Genomic DNA, 24,061 nt, shown 5'->3' with positions numbered 1-24,061 from the left:
ATCGGTTCATAAAGTAATAAAAGAGGCCAGAATTTTTTTTAAAATTTGGATTAACTTAGTTCAGTACAAGGACCATTTCAACTAACTGTTGGGTTTTTTACTTAATTCCAAGGGCAAGCATGTTTGTCTGCAGTTACCAGATTTAAGATAGGCTGTAAAATTAATAAAAACACAAAGAATCTTGTTGTGAGCTTTGGAATGACTAGACAGCAGTACTTAGTTTAGCTTTTAATTCAAAAGCAAGTAAATCTGTTTTTAAAATTTCTATCATGAAACAGAAAAAAGACAGAAAGAGATTGAATTCTTCATGGAAATCAAGCCGTAGTTGTGACTTCAGAAGCTACGTACAAAAGATAAACATGATTTTTAAAACAATTAGTGAGGAATATGGGGGCTTTATTCCAGTTCTCTCCATCAAGACTTTGTACTACCATATGCTGTCATGCAAGTCACATAATAGCTTAGCGTTAAGTTCAATAAGAGACTTGATTTTGTTCTATGGCAGATAGGGCCATCATTATTTCACAGCTTTTTTAAGTCTTGGTTGTTGAAAGTTTAAGTCTTGTTTTTAATCTTGGTTGTGATGGCATGTTATCTTTCATATACTCCCAGTTGTGTTCCTGTCTAGGGAGTGGGCAGACCATGAGCGTGTTTGCATGTGACATAGGCCATCCTGAAACAGCTCTACTGATTATAGTCACTCATTATCCTGATAGAATAATGCTGCAAGTTTCTCAGCAAGGAATGGAAGCATAGATGGTATACATCATCATCCGTGTACTGCTTGGGCTATCAGAGTGCCACGATTCATTATCTGGCTGTCATAAGATATAGCTGTCCAGGTCATAATTCCTGGGGTCATGTGCTGTTCAGCAGCAAAACTAAGATTCTACCACTGGCAAAGGGACATTCAGAGATGAATATGATGGACGTGCAACCCCAAAACAAAACATGACTCATCAGTGGATATTGCAGATTATCATTCTGTGCACTGCACGTTGCTTTCGCTTGGCTCTGTTAGAAACAAAGCTATCGATGCTCTCATGTTTTAAAAGTAAAACATGAAAAAGGGTGCTGGGAATGCAGATTTAATTCTTATCTTGCATGGCACATTCGTGCCTACTAGAGCCACTGCAACTGCTCATAGAGTAAATGTGGTTGCATTTGAATCTTTTTTGTATGTCTGCTTAGCATATGAGGTTTCAGTCTTCTATATTGATGATTTTTCTGGTCCTTGCTGAGCCTGCCGACTGTGTGTGGCTTACCTTACATATCCACTATTGTGTTGCCAACACTGTGGGAGATATTGTCTGAATGATCTGTGTGGCAAGCTATATGGCATGCTAACAACCCTGTGATGTTCATTCTGGAAGTCTGCTAATGAGCAAGTGATGGCCTCTGACATGTGACTGCATCAACTGGAGCTTTTTATGATCATATGAAGTTGATAAGATACTGTTATTTAAATCTGTTGGTTTGCAATTTCAGCACCACCGCTGAGTGTGTGACCACACATAATCGCATCAAATTTTGTGTTATATACCAACATGCATCCTATGTATTTGTGTAGTGTAGTAGTCATGGCATGGTGTGTGCTGGTTCATTGATTATAAGAGTACTTACCTCTCTCCATATATTTTGCATTTACCTGAAATCAGAATTTTGAATCTAGTATTGGGTGGCCCAGAAGTCACTTTACGTTTTGAAAATTAAATAACTTTTTCTTAAATGACTGTATTTAATTAATTCTTTTTTATTACAAAGCTTAGAGTGTGTAAGTTAGTTCTGACTTAGTGACGAAAGATAATGTCTCTTAAATAGCCTCCATTCTCGTCTTCACAAAGTCAAGCTCTTTCTAAGCTATTCTCCATGACACTTCTTAACATCTGAGGTTGTAGGGAAAATGTTTGCCTTAAGTTCTTGAATAGTTCGGGGCTTATTTGCATACACTTTGTCTTTAAGATATCCCCAAAGCCAAAAGTCCGGAGCTGTCAAATCAGGAGAACGTGGAGGCCATTCAAAATCGGATTTAAGAGAGATTATCCGATCCTGAAACATTGCAGTTAACAACTGCATTGTGGCTCTAGCAGTATGTGCAGTTGCTCCATCTTGTTGCCACCAATACCCTGCCATGTTTACTAACTGAGGTTGAACAAAATTCGCTAGCATGTCTCGATATTTCTCAGCAGTAAAATTCAATTATTAAAAGTAAAATTCAATTATCTTCACTCGTTGTTCTGTTTTAAACTTATCCATGCCAAAAATTTCCAGGGATTATATTTTTTAATTCTGAAAAGAGAAAAAGAAATATATTAATAGAAAAAAAGTTATTTAATTTTCAAAATGTAAAGTGATTTCTGGGCCACCCTATACTATAAAATCTAGGAGGAATATGCAAAGGGGACACTTATAATATTCTGAATAAATTATGAAATTCTTTTGGTTTTTGAAATAGCAGTGAAGTTGGTCTTGTGATATTAGTTAATTAATGGGAAATGTGAAGCTGGATTTTAATAGTGATCTGCTGTAATACTTGAATATATACTGTTATAAAAATTATAGCTGGATTTGTTAAGTTTTAAAATAAAATTTCTCTGTTATTTACTGCACTCTGATTTGTTTTGAGTTTTTTAAGTAAGTTTTATGAGTATTTAGTTTACAATTATTTTTCCATGCTGCTTTTAACTAGTTATAATCAAAGATTTTAGCCACTTCAGCAAAAAGTAGAAAAAATTCATAACACTCGGAGCGTTAAAGTGAGGGGAAGTGATATACGGTCTACGATGAATTTTCTGTATTAGAATCTTGAATTTTCCTAGTAAACTGAGCCATAGTTGATGAACTTGAAGAATGGTTCCACTACAATGCATGCACAATGAAAATATCATACAAAAATGCAAATGACCAAATATCCCCCCCCCACCAAATTGACTAGAATTGTATCATATGGCATTTATATCCAGATATTTTGGCTTATACATGTGAAATAAGGGCATTTTATGTTTTTAAAAAAGGACTGATGCTTAAAAATAATACTCAGTAGAAAAAATTGGTAATTCAACATGAAATCAGTGGGTAAAATATTCAGTACTCATAATCTCTATAATGGGAAGATTTCTTTTTAATTAATTCCATAATTTTATTAATTGTTAATAGGTCCTTACCTCATCCTGTGCTCATTCAAGACCTTGTTGGAAAATTCATCTGTCGCATTTCAAGTGGTGTTGGGGATAGTGCAGCTGTTACCTCTTCTGGAGAATTATATACTTGGGGTTCTGGTAAAGCTGGCATGTTAGGACATGGTACCATATTCTGTGTTTTCTCGTGAAATAATTGTAATGATTATGTATGTCACTTGTTGGAAAGTTAATGTTAAGAAATGTTAAAATTTATTTTTAAATCTCTGCTTTGAGTTTACATGTTTAATTTCTAACTCTATAAATTTAAATAAAGTAAAATTCTGATGTAATGTGTACTATAATTTCAACATAATATGAACTTAACTTTTTAATACTGAATTAATGATTTTGATGCAGCTTGAAATGTAGCTTTGAGATCCACATCTGTAAAGGTTAATAAAAGTATGTCTGTTTCTTTGTTTAGCTGTTGAATCTTCTGAGTGTGGCTTCCATTTTAAGAAAATTATGGTGTTTTTTCATGCGATATATTCACTAGTTTAATAATAATTCCTATAATTCAGTAATTCTGATGAAATGAAATGTTTTAGTAAATAAAAATAAAAAATTGAGTACAAACCTTTAATTCTACAGCATAGCAGTTTGATTTTCGCATTCTTGTAGAGGCTAGCTAGCAGTTAACTTTACCATTAGTATTTTAAACTGCAATATAAATTAGTCCATATTAGAGGGAAATATTTTGTAAATCATACTCAAATTTTATCAGCTGTTAGTTTCTTTATAGTCACATTCATCATCATGAATTATGCATGCAAATATACCAATTTCCTTTTCTAGTAATGGGAAGATTGCTGTTTGAAACCTGTTTGTTGTTTTTCTGCTGAAATTGTACTGTAGTGTTAGTTTTGTGGTGATAGAAATTTTATTACTTTTAATATTCTGAAGTAGTCAAAGCTACCTGTAATAAAATTATTATAAAGTTAGAAAAATTTGATTTCATTGTACTTAATTACCATTAACATAAAGCTGCATTAGCATAAAAGTAATTTTATATAACTCTTAAATGTCCTTTTAAATATCATGCCAGTATTTATCAGTTTAGGTTCACAGTATGATTGTCATTAAAGCTTGTGTGATATTAGCACATATAAAATGTAGAATGTAATATTAAGCAGTAACTAGCTTTATGGTGGCAAATATTAACTATAAATTTTTTATTTTTTGGAATGAAATAATTTTTCATCTCAGAATATTAGCAGATTTTTTGGAATAAGCTTTGTGAGTAATTAGGGTAAGCATAAATATTGACATGAAATTTTAAATATTATTTAAAAAATTTTCTTCATATGTTTATTGTGCCCTAGATTACTCCATGTTCTTTTCCCTGGTTTCCAAAATTAAAGTTTGAAATCAAGATAGCGGAAGTATTTCATCTTGAAAAACTATTTATTAAGTCATATAGTGGCAATATTTTTCAGGAATTCTGATTTTATTTTCATAATATAGGATTTCTGAAATCTTAATAAATAGCAGTTTTCCAGGAATTATTTTCCACATTTTGTTAGAATTGTTTGTTTTTATGCAAGTATTCATCAGATTAATGTCATTAATTTTATTTTGTAATGTATAATATAGTGCATTTTGCACTGCTTGACATCAGTAAGTTTGGTTTGAATACCTGAAACATATACAATGTTCTCAGAAATTATTCTTACAAACACAAAATGTGATATCTCAAAAATGAATTGGTTTATTGTTATGAAATATTACACCCTGATGTCCAATACTGTGAGAGAGCTGAAAGTAATATAATAAAATAGGTGATAAATGTTTTGCAATATGCACATTAATCTAAAAGATGCAAAATATGGCATCTTGTGTTTTCAGAATGGTCTGCTTGATGAATGTGGCCATCTTACATAATTTAAGATGGTTTACAACAGGCTTTTATATTATAAATGAAACTGCTGTAATGAAGCTTGTGGTAACAAATCCTGTTGTTCTAAAAGTGAAGATTTTAATACCTGGGAGGCTTTCAACATTATGCAGGGGGACATTCTAGAGTATTCCAAACATGCTGTATGGGAATTAGGTCTATCAACGTTGCTGGTCATACCATACTGTGAATACTCTCTTCCTTCAGTAATTGGCCAGTCATTTGAACTCGGTGTGCCTTCACATTATTGTCCATAAAAAATAAAGTTTTCTTAAACAGTTTCTGGGAAAGGCATGATGTCAGGCAGTAGTTTCAAACTGGCAGCATGCATTTAGGCCCTAAAGCAATTTTATATGGCCCATAAATATGTTTAAATTATGTATTTGTTTCAAATATGGCGTTGCAAAAATTTCAAGATTTTAGTGGTTTTTTTTTTTTTTTTTTTTTTTGTGTGTTTAAATTGAGATTATATTCATTGCCATGAAAAAATAACATGAATAATACACCAGAAAATCTATAAATGGAGCTAATTAATTTCCAGTGTAATGTAAATTTTATTCAAAGATTTGTGATACAGATTGTATTAATTTGTATTTTTACCTGTCAAAATATAAATAAACTCAGTTATGAAATTTGTGCTAAAAATAATTGCTTTGTTTGGGAACATTTTATGCAAAACAGCATTTTTTCACAGTTGAAAATTAATAAAAGACTGATGAACATCTACTATCCATGATGAAGATACTTTCTAGTAATTTCTTTCCAAGGCTACAAATGTTATCAGAATTGAAATGCCATCAAGTGCCAAGCTGTAATAAGAAACAGAAATTTTTAATTATTTACATACACATATTTGTATTTTTACTTCTGCATCAAAGGAAACTTTAATAAATAAGATAAAGGCATTAGGTTATTATTTATTCTCGAGTTTTGCCCCAGTTAGAAATTTTTTCTCAGTTTTCATAATTTATTTATATTTGAATTAAAGTAAGTAATTTAATATTCAGGTCTCGATACATTGTGTAACCAACAAAAATATCTTGCTGGTGCCAAATTTTATAATTCAGGTAGAAAATAAATACAGATTTGAATTTTATTCCTTTGTGATATTATTTATGTATGTTTTGGTAAAATTTATGTAAAATATTTTTTATTTTGTTAGAAAAATTCTCATTTTGTGAAAAAAAAATTCTGGTTTGTCAGCTGTATTTAGATCCTGTGTTTGGTCTTCAGTGGGGCTCCTGATATAAGATATAACTTCATCCCTTTAATACTGTGCGTTCACAGTGGCTGGCTTCTAAGACATGCTGTGATGTGGCCATTCAAAACATGATATTCCCAAAAGTAGTAAATTTCCTTTATTATGAAAGGAAGATAGTAAGCTCCAAGATCTCACCAGGTGGAAACTAGTCAAGAATTACTCTTGTGTACTGAATCTCAGCTTTGGACAAGACTTGCTGTATCTAATAATGTTTGCATAAAAGTTGAACTCTCTACAACGATCTGTTGAGGCTACTGCTGATTGTGTGACATAAATGGAATGTTCGGTTGGGCTTCTGTATGCAGTTGGAAATTGTAGTCCCAAATGCAGCAGAAAGGTCTGGAATGAGCTGTTTAGCCATCATGTCTTTATAACATCAAGTGTTTAATGTGGCATATCTCTCCTCTGCAGGTGTTATTGCTCTTGGATGGCTTCCCCTCGTGATGCTACTTGGTGATGCCACCTGGTGATGGGAGTAGGGGTCATAACTTAGATACTCCCATTTGAGCCATTTGTAACTAAAAGAGATTTCTGCTTGAGGCTTGTTAGCCTCCAACCTTCCTGTGGCTCTTCATTTCAATCTGCGATTTACATCCTCCATGCTCAACCTAGGGGAGGGGGGGGAAATCCTGGCTTGGAGAAACATCATTTATTACAAAACTAGCTGTACTGATTACACAGTGCTAATTGAAAAATTAATTTGTCACATTGTGTGGACTGCAAAAAAGATAAAATAAAATAAGAAATAAGAAAATAAACTTTAGAATATCCAAGAATTTAATTTAAAAATTAATGGTTTGAAAAGAAGCTTTTGATTTACTTAACGTTTAAGGGAAAAGTCAGTTTCTATGTGAGCTTTTTGAATATCTGATTTTAGAATATGATGATTCAATAAGATATATTGATATGAAGAATATGACCAATCTCTTTGCTCACTTATCTGAAAGTTGTGTCTTTTAGGCACTAACTTCCGTAATTCAATATATTCCACTTCTCTCTTTTCTTTAAAAATAACCTTCAAATTTATATGATTTTTTGCTTGATTAATTTTTCAATTAACACTGCATGATTAGTGCAGCTAATGTTGCAATAAATGTTGTTTCTACATGCCACAGGTTTTCTACAAGCACAAATTTTAATATATCTTAAATCTTGAAACCTGCTTATAAATTTCTTTGACAAAGCAGCTAAATAATATGAAATTATTATTACAAGGTTTGAGTTATTTATGTGTATTATTTTTTAGTGTTTGTAATTAGTATTAGCTGTTATATTTTTAGTAATAAATGTTTAGTTTCTCTTCAAAACCAAATACTTTCTTTGCCATCTGCGAAATAATTTTATTTTGCACTGTAAACCACTATTGAGGTTTATGTTTCTCCGTTATGTCATACTGAGAGATTAAAACACACCATCACTCATCATTTTTAAGTTTGCTGTACATGCTATTTATTTTTGTAAAAATTAATTTCTTGGTGTAAAAAAGCAAAAAGAATCCAGAACTATTCATCCACTTCATAATCTTACCAAAGTGTGCAAAGAAACGTTATTCTCATATTTTAAAATTGCAGGTAGTTTTTCAATTTTCTGTTCAGTTCTCATGAACTGGTAAAACTCACTATACTTATTTCAGTTTTCATAATGGCATCTAGTAGACATGCATGCTGTCAAGATGAATGACAACACATTTGTTAAATTATATTTTTATTTTAATAAGGAAGTAAATCCATTTTCTACTGCCATTACTGATATATATCCATCTGTGCATATACAACTATTTCCTTTATCTTGATCTTATTCTCTATTAGAAATGTATTAATAATATTAAAAAAAAATCTTTGCCTTTGATTTCGCATGAGAAGAAAATAAAAAAAAATTTCATGAATTAAACACTTGTAGAAGACATTAGGTATTTTTTGGAAGCAGGAAAGATGAAAAATAGCAAACGCCTTCACTGGGAATCGAACCATGGACCTCTGGACTACCGACCCAGCGTGCAGAACCACTACACCACGAAGGCACGCTGTGAAGGCAGAAGAAATATCTTATATACTTCATTTTTTAAAGGGCAACTGGGGTTTTTAGGGGCCCCAGTCGACAAATCCTGGGTGAAGAGAATCATCATCCAACACCCTTTTAGTTCGGGCGCCACTGTAGAGACATTAGGTGTTTTTTGGAAGGAGGAAAGATGAAAAATAGCAAACGCCTTTGCCGGGAATCGAACTACGCACCTCTGGAATACCGGCCCAGCGTGCAGAACCACTACACCACGAATGCACACTAGGAAGGCCGGAGAAATACCTTATAGACTACTGTTTGTAATGAAAATAGAACAAATATGTTCCAGAAATTTTGTTTGTGGGATCAAAGGCCAAGCTAAAATCTGTAGAACTTTTTAAATCTTATGATAAGAAATATATTTTGCAGTTTTACAATGTACCTAATGCCTAGCAAATCTGAGAGTTGCATATTTTTTTTTACACACTTATTTGATTTTTATTACTAAATTTATCAAACACATTATTAGCTGAATAAAACATTTTTTCACAATTTATGCATTGGTAAATTGTTTCATATGTTTGTCAAAGTATGTAACATTTCATGTAATGCTCTTATCACTGCTATATCTTGTGAAATTACTAGCGACAGTATATTTTAATGTTCCTGCAAACATTTCTTGATGAAAGTTAATTCCTCTCGTACAATTAAAGGTGTGACAAGAAAAATGGTCACTAAAAATTGTGTGTTTTATAATGTTATGATAATTGATGTTATATTTTGTTTTGAATATCAATAATATTTCTCTTCATTATTAATATATGCTATTAATAATGTATAATGTTAATAATGGTTTGACAGCAAAGCAAATAAGTTGCTGAATCATCTTTGTTTTGTGCAACAAAATATCCCTCTTCTCTCAATATATTTCATCAGTTGTTTTTCCACTGTTTTTGACGATTTTCCGTTATAAATACCGTAATTTCCGGAAGAAAGGCCGCATCAGCGTAAATGCTGCACTCAAGAAAAATGGCGGGAAAAAATTAAAATTACACAGAAATGCCGCAATAGATTAAATTGCGCTTGACATCGTCGTGGGCCGTATAGATGCAAAAACTCAACCTGAGTCCTGATAAATGACATACCAGTTAAGAAAAATGCATGAAATGAAACCATAACTCAAAAATAAATTAAAGGTAAGAAATGTGGAAAATATACTTACCTTCACGTATATACTTATATTTACCCACTAAAGAAGTCCATATTCGTAATACTCAGACTATATTATAAAAAATGTTGCAACAACGAAATATTAAATTTGGATGACAAAAGGAAATTTTAAATTTTACTTACGAATTACAGCAAACTATACATCATAAGAAGCCATCAAAATCTGATTCTTCACTATCTGAATTAAAAAGATTTAGTAAATCCTGATCTAAGTCTTCCAGATCGTCACATTCATCCTCTTGGTTTACAGTCTCTTTATGTAAGGATATAATTTCAGCTTCTTTGAACCCTGCTATTATTGACAATGTTTCTACCGATTTCCAAGCACTTCCCACTTTGCAATTTCTTCATAAGATGCTCTAGGCATTTTACCACTTTTGGTTTACGTATGCAATCCTTCACTCATCCAACACTCCCACCGCTTTCGGACTTCAGCTTTGAAGGATTTATTACCTGACAAATCTAACGGTTGTACGATTTTGTGAAATCAGCAGGAATTATTGCTTCGGTCGTAGACAATTTTTGACATCTGGTTTTCACTGACTCAGAGAAATGAGCACGCATGGAATCCATTATCAATAACCCCTTTGGTTGGGAAAAAGATCCCATACGACACTGCCAAACTTTTTGTAGCCACTCATGCATAATTGTTTCGCACATCTAGCCATTCTTGTTTGCACAAATAATTATGTCATTAGGAAAATCTCCCTTCAGAATAGTCTTTCGTTTAAAAATTATCATCGGCGTTAGCTTGTCACCGTTTGTGGCACAAGCTAACACACATGTAAATGATGCTCTTTCATGCCCCGTCATAAACACAGATACAGTTTTTATCAACAGTTCTGTTTGCAGGAGAGTCGAAAGCTAATGGCATTTCATCCATATTTATTATCTGTGACCGAAGAATTTTTTTTTTTTCAATAATAGCTGTCACATATTTTAGAAAAGATGACTTTTTGTCCTGCCAGTCCATTGGTAATTGTTGCCCGACTGTTGTTCTAGTACGCACAGAAATATTTTTTCTTTTCATAAATCTGCTACACCTCCTTTGAAATCATTTATGTTCATTCGTTTTGCTATAAATTTTGCTTGGAAGTGAATTTTTACAGTCGAAATTGCTATTCCCTTTCCTCGTCGCTCCTTTATCCAGTTTGCAAGGTCGTTCTCTAGATTTGACCACCTTACAGTACCACTTCTTTTGGCTCGTTTCTGTTGTGGCATATTTTTAAGAAGTTCTTTTTCAGTTCTCCAATGTCGAATACATCTGTCATCCACTTCAAACTCTCGAGCTGCTGCTCGATTTCCAATCTGTTTAGCACGTGAAATTCCATTAAACTTAAAACTAGCAGTATAGCTTCTGTGCCGTTGAGGGACATTTTCAAAAATTTCCCGCTCCCTTCTTACTTAAAAACTATCCAACAAGTACTTGTACCCAAATTGATGAGATCTGTATCTGCCAAGAAAAATCCATTCATGCTGAAGGGGAAATATGTCAGAGTTTGTTATTGCGAGGCAGGTGGAGTCGTGTCCGCCTTTGAAAAAAATTGCAGAAAAGGCAGGTGTGGAGAGAGGATGGGTCCTGGAAGATTCATCGAATGGCAGAGGAGCGAGACTATTCAACCTGATGAGAATGTTGATTTGAAAGAATGCTATTGTTCTGAGATCTCGTTTAGGGTGAATAAGGCATGTAGGTCCGTTCAAGGGAAAGAATGTAAACAAAATAACGTTCGCAAAAAGCAACTGAGTGGTCTTTTGTGTGGGAACAGCACCAGTCTATACACATTGACAAGACCATCCAAACTATGTACTATGACCATCATAGGAAATATTTTATTTTTAGTGCACCTAAACACCGCATGGGTAGAAACGCCGCACCCGCTGAAAATTTAAGTTTTAAACACGTAAATGCCGCAGCGTTTCTTCCGGAAATTATGTTAATAAAATTTTAGAAATATAGGCTTAGAATTAAAAATGAAGGGGTATCCTTGCTATATGTTTAGATTCAAATACTTCCATCTTTGTTTATATATGTCTTGTTTGGGTGTGAAAAATTTTGTTTAGTATAAGATATTTTTTTGGAATCAGACTTGAGTTCGATGAGTCGTGCCTGCGAGCATTACCCTTGTTTACTTCTTTCGATATAATGCTGGGACTGCCCATGAGCATCAGTATGCATGGTGTCACTATTCAGTAAACAACCCTTTGTTTTAAGAAAGTTAATAAGCAATGAATAAGAGTCCAGCAATGAAAAATGATTAGGATCACAATGGAGGAGAAAAAAAGAGATTGTTAAAAAATGTTAAGATGGCATGCATATCCAGGACATGGCTACTTTATGCTGTATTTGAGAATGATTGTATATGTGACTGTGAGAAAGGTGCTATTAAATAGGCTTATGTTTTGAAGAGGGTGAAATTGATTCCTAAGCAAATGGCAGAGACATTAGAGCATAGTGTAAAATTGCTTTTGATCTGGACAACAGAAAAACATGTACACTATTTCGTTTATGTACAGTATATATTTTATCCACTGCATATGTGTTTAGTATTAACATTGTTATAACAATAAGATCTTTTTTATAAGAATGGATTAATATTTTTCCTTTATTTCTTGCTGGAAATGTTTGTTATATATACTGTTTGGCTTATATTCGAAGATCTAGAAGGGATTAATGATGTATGCCAAAGCAATTCGATAACAGAAAACCGAAAGTGCTTTGCCCAGTCAATTATTGACTTTAGATGCTGCAGGGAGTACAGTTAAATGGGACAGAACTAAAATCAACAAATCCTGGCGCAAAAGCAGCCTTTAAACTAGAGAAGTATTAGAAATCATCAAAAGACCTTATTGCAATAGGGATCTTCCTTTCGATCTGCCATACAATTAGATATCTATCCTCAAAAATACAGAAACCCTATGCCTGCAGGAAGCAAAATAAAAGAAGAGGAATTTTATTGAGCAATTCATAAGTAGCATTCTTCATTGATTTCATGGTTTCTTTATGATTTTGACTCTTCAAGAATTTGTTTGAAATTCTAGGCCAATTTTCACGAAAATCCGGCACCTGCCATTTGATTGGCTGCACGAAATCACATTGCATTTGTTTTTGCTACCTCATGCATCACTTCTCTATCTCACGAGACTTATATCAAATACATTGATAAAATCAATATCAAGAAATATCACATATGTGTACAGTATTTTATCATACAATTCAAGAGCTTCAATTTCTTCATCTACCAGTATGAGGTAATATGAAACAGCTGGAAAGTGCTAATAATAGTTTAAACTAGTGTAATGGCAGATTCAACTTAGCATCTGAGTCATTCATTCCGATTCCAGCTGCTGAAGTATATGGGTCATGTGCAGAAGGCCGTTAATTACTAATATTAAAAAATGGTTTAATTTGTCAAACTAGAATATTTTATTTTAACTTCATTTTAATATGCCTTTTTATTTTTCAACATATCATTCCTACAGGTAATAGTGAAGACTGCCTTCGTCCAACATTAGTGGCTGCTCTTAAAGGTGTAAAGATTGTTGATGTTGCTATAGGAGGCCATCAAACCCTTGCTCTCTCTGAGTCAGGTGTGTAGATATGTATTGCTGAAATTATCATAACTCCAAACATATTTTTTTATCTTAGTAGTTGTATTGTCATGGCTCACTAGGTTTTTATTTTAGCAAAAAGTCTTTTAAATATATATATATATATATAATAGTAGTAGGTAGAAACATTGCAGTGAACTTGCTAAAAAGTTACCAGGAGCTGTAGCTCCACGAAATATTTCAACGCTGTATTACTAAAATATAAACTAAGAAGAAATTTTTTGTCTGGAAAAAAACTGAAAACATGGAAAAAAAAAAAAAAACTGCCAAAATTAATGTTGGAAGACATGCTAATGCACGAAAAATTTAATCTGACCATTGTGATATGTCAAAAGTTAACACACATAAAAATAGATTGACGGAAAAAAATATATATATATATAAGAAAAGTTAATACATATAATAAAATATATGGACTGAAAAAATGCCAATACATAAAATGCAAAAATTAAAATGAAAACATAAGAAAACATAAATTGCAACAATAAAAATACAATAATTATATAATATATATATATATATATATATACGATATATATATATATATATATATATATATACATTCATTCAAGTAATTCTGCTGTGTGCATGGACAGGTTCCTTAAGAGTCACTAAAAGTCCTTAGATTTTTTGGAATCGATTTTTGGTCCTTAAAAGTTCTTAATTTTGGCCAAAATCAGTAGAAGATCCTTAATTTTAATCATCTGAAATTTCTGTCTCCATTTACGACTGCCATTTTGAGTGTGAATTGGCATTTTAGAGGAATACATTTGGCTAATACTGCCTTATATATAGTTATCTTTTGAATGGGTTCATGAGTTTTAATTTGTTTCTATTTCTAATATAAATCATGGGATACTCAAGTTTGTAAGCAAGAAATGAAACATAAGCATTTCGAAATTCATTTTTTCTAATAAAGAGCTCTTAAACAACTTTTCGCTTTTGGGGATGTGAATTCTTTTATTAAACGGTTCTAAATTTGGTGACGTTTCAACATTTTGGCGATTTTAAGATTAGTTTCTATAGAAACTTTTTAATTCCGAGATCTGAGAATATTTCGACGATTTTTTATAAAACATTGTAACATTGATAAATTTCATTAAAATAATGGTAATTATATTGAAATTATATTTAAAAAATAACATTAAAATTTAAAAAAATTATTTTTTGCTGTCATATTATAAAGTTTCAGTTTGGCAACTTATTATGTACTATTTTGAATCTGAAAAATAAGGTATAATGCTATAAAGCGCATCAAAAGCAAAATTAGCTATGTAATTAATTGAAAATGTTTTGTTTTTAATTTTTTCATAGTAAGAGTTTTTCCCATGTAATTGTCTCAGAGTGTTGATCAGTGTTCTCTATAAAATTAATTTTATACTTTCTCCCTTCTTTCCCCCAAAAAAATATTTCTGCCTTTTTGCTGTTACAGAAATGGTAAGGATAATTTTTCTTTAGGATTTTAGACATTGCAGCTTGGAAAGTTTAGAAAAATTTGAAGGCAAGATTTATATACCCACGATTCTAGAACATTTGAAAATATGTGACAAAATGAAAAATGTCTCCTTGGTGTCAACACATAATGGATATATTTTACAGAAAGTTTGCGATGAATTTCTTACTGTTTGGAGAACGTCTGGAAGAACAATGAAAATATAATACTTGAATATTTTACTTCTGATGCTAGAATCTTAACATGTTATCTTCCCTTTATTTTGTCTATTTTTGACTAGAAACAAACATGGAAAATATCAAAAATGCTTCCAATCTTATCACATGGGCAGGCATTATAGAAAGGGATTTTTTTATTAATAAAGAAATTGGAAAACTTACAATTTAAAAGATTCATCTAATATGTCTTAATGTATCATACACAGAGCTGGCACTAGGCATTTTCCCACCTGAGGTGGCATTTTCCACCTCTGTGGATCCTAAATTCTGCTGCCTAGTGCCTTTCTAAATTCTGCTTCCAATGCCTGCTCTAAATTCTAAAAGTTTTGCCATATCTAGATTTTGTTTGGTGTGTCTCTTAATTCTAGAAATTCTGCCACATCAGCTCTGTAACCGGCCTTTACTATATATATTTCATATTTCTTCTCAGTGTTCATATTACTAAAGAAATAAAATTAGCCACTTTTTCTGTACATTCTAAATGCATTTAGTGTTCTTTAGAATGACAGAAATCCTTAATTAAATCCAAAAATTCTAAAATGAAAAGGAAACATGTTGAAGAAAGAAACTGAATACATAAAGAAAATTATTCTTCAAAGATATGTGCAATTATTATTATGTAAATTTCCCAATTGTTTATGATTTCAGCCTTAATATAATTTCCCATTTATATTTCCTCATATGATAGAGTTATTGAGCCAGATTAAATTAAAATTAAATTGTATAATTTTGGACTGTTCTTGTTTAATTACGTTACCGTGAGCTGTAATTGATTTTGTTAGCATTAGAACATGCCTTTATGTTCTAAGTTCTTTTCAAATAAGAGGCTGATTTAAACCTTTGTCTGATATTGTAGTTAATTTCAGACATAGCGATAATGAGCTTCACGTCTGTCAGGGATTTTGGACTATTTAACTTTTACCAGATCAATTAAACCCTCATAGGTACATTGTGGAGAGGTTGACAAGTTAGGAGATAAAGCACACAGAAACTAGCGAGATTGCATTTTGAGACAACTCTCTAATTGTTAGAAAAGATGCTTAAAGAGAAGGAAATCGATATAAACTAGACAAATGTCTGGGAAAGCTTCAAATTTTGAGTGTTGTTGTTACAAAATATAAATGTTTTGTAGCTTTTAATGCGTAATTATCATAATATCATTTAAGAATCTGTGTCGTAAATTACATGTATTTTAAACTGTGAAATTGTATTAGATTTTGATTTTAATGGGGCTAAAATTTAATAGTGGTCATGTAAATCCTTAATGACTAAGGCTATCAAACTACCTAATTTAATTATTTATAACTAACTGCTTACCCTTAAAAATTATCTCTACATATTAAAGTGAGTTATTGCCTTTCGTTAATACTCACTGTGGTCACAAAATAAAATATAAAAATGTAAAAATTAAAGTAAAACTTATTCTTTGCATCTACTGAGACTTAAAATAATACAAAACAACTTATCACCTCTGGTGCTTTAGTGGCCTTATTAGAACCTTAAAGTATATTAACTGGGTTACTACAACCCCTGGAACTGTACACGAAGCTACAACACTAACTGCATCAAATAGAGCTTGACTAACTTTCGAAACTTGGCCCAACCATGCCTACATCAGGCATTTCAGGTTTGTTCTAATCAGCAGGTCTCTCTCTAGACAAGCAGCAGCAGTGACAACATTGAGTCTTTTGTTATGAATCATACTGATTATGATCTTATTTCTCATTTAATGTATGCTGTTGGACATAAAATCTACCTGCTGTTTACTAAAGCTCTAGACTGATCAAGTATGTGACAAAATGACACATAAAAAAAAAAATCAACATAAAGCTAACTGTTAGTAAAACGTAAATGTCACTTATCTTCTTTCCAATATGACCAATTACAGTACACAGTCTTTAATTCGGACGTCCATAATCCGGAATGATCTATAATCTGGACCTCAAAGCTACAAATTTTATGTGCATGCGCATAATATGTTTATGCATGCGTATATGCTTTTATGCATGTGCATAATACGTTTACGCATGCGCGTTTAATGCGCACGTCCACTACGCATGTGCTTAAAGGGAAGAGATTCTGTTTATAGAGGGAGAGACTGTTTATAGAAAAGAGAATTAAAGAGAAAGTATTAGCACAAAAAGCGAAGCAACTTAAACAACTTACATTGAAAGAAATGTTTAATAAAATAAACAAGTAAATATTAAGCCTTTTTTTTTTTTTTTTTTTTTCTTTTTTGTAAATTTTGGTACCTTTTAGATCACAATTGCTCTTTTATTTCATAAATTATGGTTTCATATTTTTAATTGTATAATTTCTGCATGCCATCTTACCAGATTTAAATTGATGATCTATAATCTGGAAAAACCCCTAATCTGAAATCGCCGAAGTCCCGACGAGTCCGGATTTATGGACTTTTTACTGTATTATAAGTGTAAAATATTTAATGCTACTTGATAAATTGCATAAAGTTTATTTTATTCTCAAACTTATTAACAGTTATGTTAATTAATTCATATGTAGTAATAATGCATACTACTTGGGATCTATTTTATTTTTAGGATGGTATTACAAAAGTGAAATTCAGGCATAGATAATATTTTCAATTGAATTTATTCAGTTCCCATTTGCTCATAGGTCCTTAATTTTTTTCCATTAATGGTCCTTAAAAGTACTTAATTTCCGTGTGCAGAAATGTGTACGAATCCTGATGGAGAGTGACTTTGAGTACTTTTTAAATATGTCACTACTTATACTAGAAAGCTGTAGTTGTTTTAAATGATTATTTTAATGCTAATTTTGACAGATATATTTAGATTTGTTCATCACATCAGAAAAGTATAAGAATTTTATTTATTGTAAAATCTTTTTAAAACAGTGGCAAAAAATTGGGAGGAAAGCATATAATTAACTACGTAGAACAGTACTAATTATGGAACTATTATAAACGGAAATGTTAAATAATCTTGGAAATGATATAAATATTGAAAATACAATGCTTTTGCATGTATGTAATTGAACTTGGATGTAAATATCAATCTCGAATGACATGTCTTTACAGCATCCAGTAATACTTTTTCATCATTATTCTCAATGGATACTATTTCACCTCTTTCTATGTTCTTTCATATCTGTTTTATGTCCTTAAACTGCTCGAAGACTTTCTTCAAAATGTTGTGTTATTTATGAATATAAAACGTACTGTGCAGCACTTATTTATGTTCCTTAAAATACTCACCATCTTTCTGGTAAAGTAAAAGCTTTAAAAAATTATTTTTTTATTTGCTGTGAAGTGTCAGTATTTGAATTGTTTTTGAATCATGTAAAGAATTTTTAAGTAAAGAACTTATCTGGGTCAGTAAATTTTTTCTAGCAAAGTTTAAAGAAAAAAAAAAATATATATATATATATTTTGTCTCATTCACGTAAAAATTACGGGATTTTTGTGTAGACTGCTGTCATAGTAACATTATAACTTTCATATAATACTAAAGCCACCAGCATTCATTATGCTTTTTATAGCAAAAGCATGAGATTATCAAATGCACACAAATTCATTTTCATTATGAATTCAAAATATTTTCAAGCTTCTTTTTTTTTAATCTAAAAATAGTCTCACTTTTTTTTTGCTCCATAATCTTAACTTTTGCTGTGCAGGAATATTATTTTTTGTAATTGCTTTCTTTGTGCTTCTTTCTAATTCATTGAATTAGGAAAAGTATTTTGTCCAGAGCCTCAAAATTTTAACTGGCAGCATAATAACTAAAAACTGGCAGCATAATAATGCCAGATGCCAGTGGTTTTTCTTAATCTAATACTGAAATAAGTGAAATATATATTCTTAAAAAAGCTTGTCACATTCTTTCATTTAGTATGATGTCCCCACGTATGGCCTGATGTCTAATACTGTTTGAAACCAGGCTAACAGCATGATGACTTCAGTTGTTTTCCCATGTCTAATATAAATGCAATACAATTGCCCTTAAAAATTCCTTCCAGATAGCCCTCACAAGTTTTGCCATATTCCCAAAACCAACTTTATAAATAATATGACTTATTCATGTAAATTTAAAAGTATTTTTCAAGATCTATACATTTACAAGAATCCATTTTTCACAAAATGCTATGATAAAGCAAAAGAAAACTTGCAGATGGTTACATCAGCTGTATTTACTACAAAGTTAAACACAATGCAAAGTGCATGTAAAGAGTGAAGCTAACACGTAGACATCTGAATACTCTGAACTAAACAATTACTGCCATGAAACTGATGCTCTGTTCAGACTTATATTTCCCCTTGCCGCGGGGAAATGTCTGGTACTTCTCAAAATTATCGCAAGGCATATAAGGGCCGGATACGGTTACGGTGACATAGAGGATCAGTTGCAGTTATTCAGTTGCACTGCTCATTACAGTAATACAAGGACCGGACCAGAATGTCTCAAAATGCTCACCAAGTTTGTCGACTTTTGGTGCTTTATCGCTAAATTTAACGAGAAAAGTTAGTTTCCAAAACCATCGCCAGCTTGCCGATATCTCACCAATTCAGGGAGATAGCCATTTAGTCAATGTTAAATAGACTTTGCCTGTATTCTTACTTTTCTGGAAAGCTTTGCTTTAGATTTTCATTTTACGTTTTAAAAAAAAAAAGCTTACAGTTTAATGAACGGATATTAATTTGTTTTGCCATCTGTGTCATATTTGTTAAAAGTAGGTTCTAGGTTATCCATTCATTGCTATCTGTTTGACTCTAATATCCGAGTCCTGTAGTCAAAAAATCGATGGAACTTAGGCAGCTGCCTCTAGCATGCTTTGCTTAATTTTAAGTAATCCAGCCCTGCTGGATTTTAAAATGTGTATTTCAAGCTTTTTTGCAGAGTTGCTAGAAATCTTACTAGCTGAAAAATGTATGTGATAGGGTGAAAATTTTTATTCCCATTTTCGTAATTAGCATAGGAAATACATCAAGAACAACATTAATGTTTTTCTGGCTACATTTGAACTGGACTCCAAGTACCACATTTACTTCTACTCATTAAATGCTTTAGTTAAGTATGGACAGAAAACAGTGACATACCATCCATATGGTCGAGCTTGTGTTACCCTCAACAGTGCCAAGGCCTGAAAGATACCTACAGCCATCAAGACCTATCTACCATTATCATCCGATAGTAAAATTGCACTATTCCTATACCTCTAGGGGCTCTAAATAAGTGCACAGTTTGCTGTTCGTTCAATAGTTTTCATGTTTAAGCTCATGCAGTTTAAGGTTTATTTAAAGGCTTTTGCAGATGGTGCATGTTTATTAATTTTTCATTGTTGTCCTGATCATATCAAATATATGTATGTAATATATAAAATATGTAAATATATTGATAAGTACTGATTGTGAAAAATAGTTAAAAAAGAAGGTAAGTTATTAAATGAATTCAATTTATATAATAATAATTATAATAATGCTTTATTCAACTTTAGAAAAGCTTACATAGTGTTAACTATGCATTCAGTTTACCTAATTTCTATAGATAGGTTATGAAATTTGGCATTGCAGCAATACCAAAATTTAAAATTTTGAATTTTCTTTAATAAATTTTTTATACATAACACAAATAAACCTTTGTTTCCTAACTTTTAGTGAGTTTATATAGATGGCCAGAGAATAAAATAAGAAATTGCCTGATTATAAAAACTTGCGTAACAATCAAACATGGGATGACGACTTGGTGAAGAGTAGTTTAAATGCTACCAACAGTGATAACAGTGCTTTTCCATTTCCATCAACATCAATGTTGCTATCAGAATTAGGAAAGAAAGTCAGTGGCTCTATAGATTCAGGTTCTGATACGTTTCAGTCAGTACCATCATACTCGATGAGCAAGATGCATCATCCGAAGACGCGTATTCGCCTGTCTCTAACGATCCAGGTCATTGGCCAAGTATATCATCTCCAAACCAGGTGCAGAACTAGGCAAAAAAAGGTCCCATGTATTATCCAAATAAAAATATGTATCTTAAACACAAAAGCAGACATACGTACAGGAATAACATTCTGAAATATATAATTTGCAATAATATCATTGTAACTATTATATAATAAATTGATTTGTAATATATCTATGCTTGTGACAAAGTTTCATACAAAATAATGCATGATTCAGTTTTAAATGCCAAACGCCAGCGTGCAATGCAGCATCGCAGAAATAATTTTATCTGTAGTGCAGATCACATGCGGGCTCATAGTCATAAAATTCTGCGCTTTAAGGCTTAGCAATCAACGTCCAGCTCCTGCTAATAATCATGTTTATTTGGCATGAGTGTAATTGCTATACACTTCGGTATATAGGAAGAAAAGCAGTATAGAGTAGAGCACCAAGCTTTTTTTTTCATAATTTATGACTAACTTCTTAATATACACAAGCTGAGGCATTCTGCTTATGGCAGCATGACTCTAATTTCTTACAAAATCAAGTTTCCTAAATAAAATGTAAAATAAATATTTGTATCTATATATATCTTAAATGAATCATTGGTTAAAGGTATAAAACATCTGATTTCGATATCCAAAGCTTTCTTATGTAGAATTTTTTGTGAGTATTAAAGCATGCTATTATATTTCTCATAAAATGTCAAACATAAATGCTATGTAATTTGATATTTATAAAGAAAGAAAATTAAAATTTTAGAAGTTAGGAGTTGAGTAGTTTTTAAGAAGCAAAAGAAATAGTCCCTAATTCTCTCGTTTGTAGGAGAAATACAGTACAAAATACCCTTACTGAAAAGTGTTAAATATTTAGAAATCAAAATCAAAATGCATACAAATCAATGTTATTTCGTATAATCTTTGAAAGTCTGTGAGCTTTCCTGAGTAAACAGTAGTAATGACTGCAAAAACGTGACCTTTTATAGAGATGTGAATGCCAGAAAATAATGGATTTAGTTTAATTAAACTACTTAGAGAAAAAGTATTTGAAGAGCCATAATTATAATAATTCAACAAAGGCTTCCTAGACATCTTAAATAAGTTGTAAAATTTCAGTGAATATATTGAACTTGCGCAGCTGAGACTAATTGAATTTAATTTTTGAACACCAGTTGTTTTTTGTAAGATAGTCGCAGAGAGCTATTTAGAATTTTCAGGAACTCAAATTTACTTAGATATTAAATATTGTTGAAAGATTTTAATTTAGAGAACTAAATTTCTCAGTCACAAGATTTTGTATTTTTCTTCTGTTAAAATTTAAACAAACAAACAAACAAACAACCAAAAAAAAACTATATCATATAAACAAAATTTAATAATACATAGCACAATAATTTTATAAGAATGGTAAATCTTTGAACTTAATGGTGCAACATAATATTTAAAAAAAGCTTTTTAATCTTAAAATGAACAGGAAAAGGGACGAGAATTTTTATTTAGCTGATAAAAATATTCTATTATGTGACAAAAGATGCAAAAGCTAGTGATAATTTTTAGTATTTAAAACAAAATCTACAGTTTATTATTAACCAAACTTTGTATAAGAATTTTGAATTGAGTTCATTTTGTGTTAGTAAATTAAATAAGTTGGAACATTAAATAAGTTGGAACTTGAATAACATGTATAATTAAATAATACATACACTCCTCAAAAGTGAAATTGCAACACCAAGAAAGAATGCACATAGTATTATGCAAATTGCAAGGGCGAGAGTTGTGAAGTGGATATGCAAATGATAAAAGTTGCACACGCATTGGATCACATGTGGTATGCACATGCGGGCTATAAATGTCAGACACTTTTCCTTCTCATAAACAGCATGTGAGGGTTTACGGAGCATTGGAGACTTTCGAATAAGCACAGAAAATGCCTGTGAGATGTTGGCGAGCTCAATACCATCAGTTAACAACTGGGGAACGTGACCATATTGTCGCATGATGTATTCCAGGAAGGTATACGTCTTCATCAAAAAGGAAGTGGTGTGCACAGGTGCACGTCAGAGAACACAAAACGGCATATTCTGAAGTCAACTATTGGAGACCCTTTCTCCACATCACATGACATCCAAAGCTGGTTGCCTCCAGGAGAAGGTGGATCTGTGTCCACCCAAACTATATGCAACAGATTGCATGAAGTACACTTATGTTCATGGGTAGCAGCCACAGGGATACCATTGACTGCTAAACAAAAGACTAGACTCCTGGTGTCGTTAGCATCATAGTGCGTCGACCATCGAATCTCATCGGGTTTTGTTCTTGTCTGTGGAGGAATGATGGCCATCGACGGATATGGTGGCGACCCGGAGAACGCTACGAGACAGCCCATTTCGCCAAGAGTCACATCAGTCCCGCACGGGGCATTATGGTTTAAGGTGGCATAATGTTTGATCACAAGATGGCCCTGGTACACATTAATGGCAGTTTGACAGCGGACTGCTATGTCACGCAAGTTGTTGAGCCTGTTGTTCTGTCCTAGTTGCAGAGTGCAACCAACACAGTATTCCAGCAAGACAATGCCATGTCGCATGTTGCACAGCGTACTCTTAACAGCCTGACTGGATTTGATATCCTACCCTGGCCGGCAGCCTCTCCAGATCTGAATCCCATCAAACACTTGTGGGATGTAATTGTACGTGACATTAACCGAGGACCACAGCCGCAAACCCTGAATGATCACATGCATCAGTGGATGTGGCTTCACAAAAGGCTGCTTCAGGCAACCATCAAGGAACTCAGTGCCTTGCCAGGTGAACTTGCGTCGCCGGATTGCGGCCTGTATCGCTGCCCGAGGTGAGCCCATTAGATACTGAATAAATTGGTTTATAATAATTTTATATATATGTTTTTTTAATCATTTTCATATCCATCTCACAACTCTTAATCTTCCAATTTGTATGATGCTACGAGCATTCATTCTTGGTGTTGCAATTTCACTTTTGAGGAGTGTATTTTACTAAGGCTGAAAATTTGCAGTCTTCACATCTATTTATGATCTATCAGTACAACTTCAGAATGTCATCTTAGATATTTTAGGCTTCCATTATTCATTTCTCTATCCATTATTATCGGTAAAATTAAATGTTATTCTCTTCTAACTCACCAACCTTTGAACTTTTGCTGTAATTAGATATTTCTGTAGATTTATAACATCATTTTCCCCTTAAAGACTGCATGTCATGGACAGTGGGCCACATGATGTCAAGTGTAAATTGTACATTGTAAATTTATTAAAGATCTAA

At 32.2% G+C, this 24,061-nt stretch overlaps 1 protein-coding gene across 2 annotated transcripts in view; it reads left to right on the top strand.

The window, feature by feature from the left end:
* The window catches only part of HERC2 (E3 ubiquitin-protein ligase HERC2), a 599,575-nt gene that overhangs the window by 137,660 nt on the left and 437,854 nt on the right, over window positions 1–24,061 (top strand). For both annotated transcript variants that reach the window (XM_085808058.1, XM_085808057.1), the window contains exons 12-13: window positions 3,157–3,302; window positions 13,043–13,150. In XM_085808058.1, the coding sequence (XP_085664184.1) occupies window positions 3,157–3,302; window positions 13,043–13,150 (254 nt within the window). The remainder of the gene's footprint in view (window positions 1–3,156; window positions 3,303–13,042; window positions 13,151–24,061) is intronic.

This window comes from Stegodyphus dumicola, chromosome X1, assembly GCF_044657685.1.
Source record: "Stegodyphus dumicola isolate Sdum_Otavi_A_Nest chromosome X1, ASM4465768v1".
Classification (NCBI taxonomy): Eukaryota; Metazoa; Arthropoda; class Arachnida; order Araneae; family Eresidae; genus Stegodyphus; species Stegodyphus dumicola.
The sequence above is the reverse complement of the archived record's forward strand: the minus strand, read 5'-3'. Positions and strand labels throughout refer to the sequence as shown.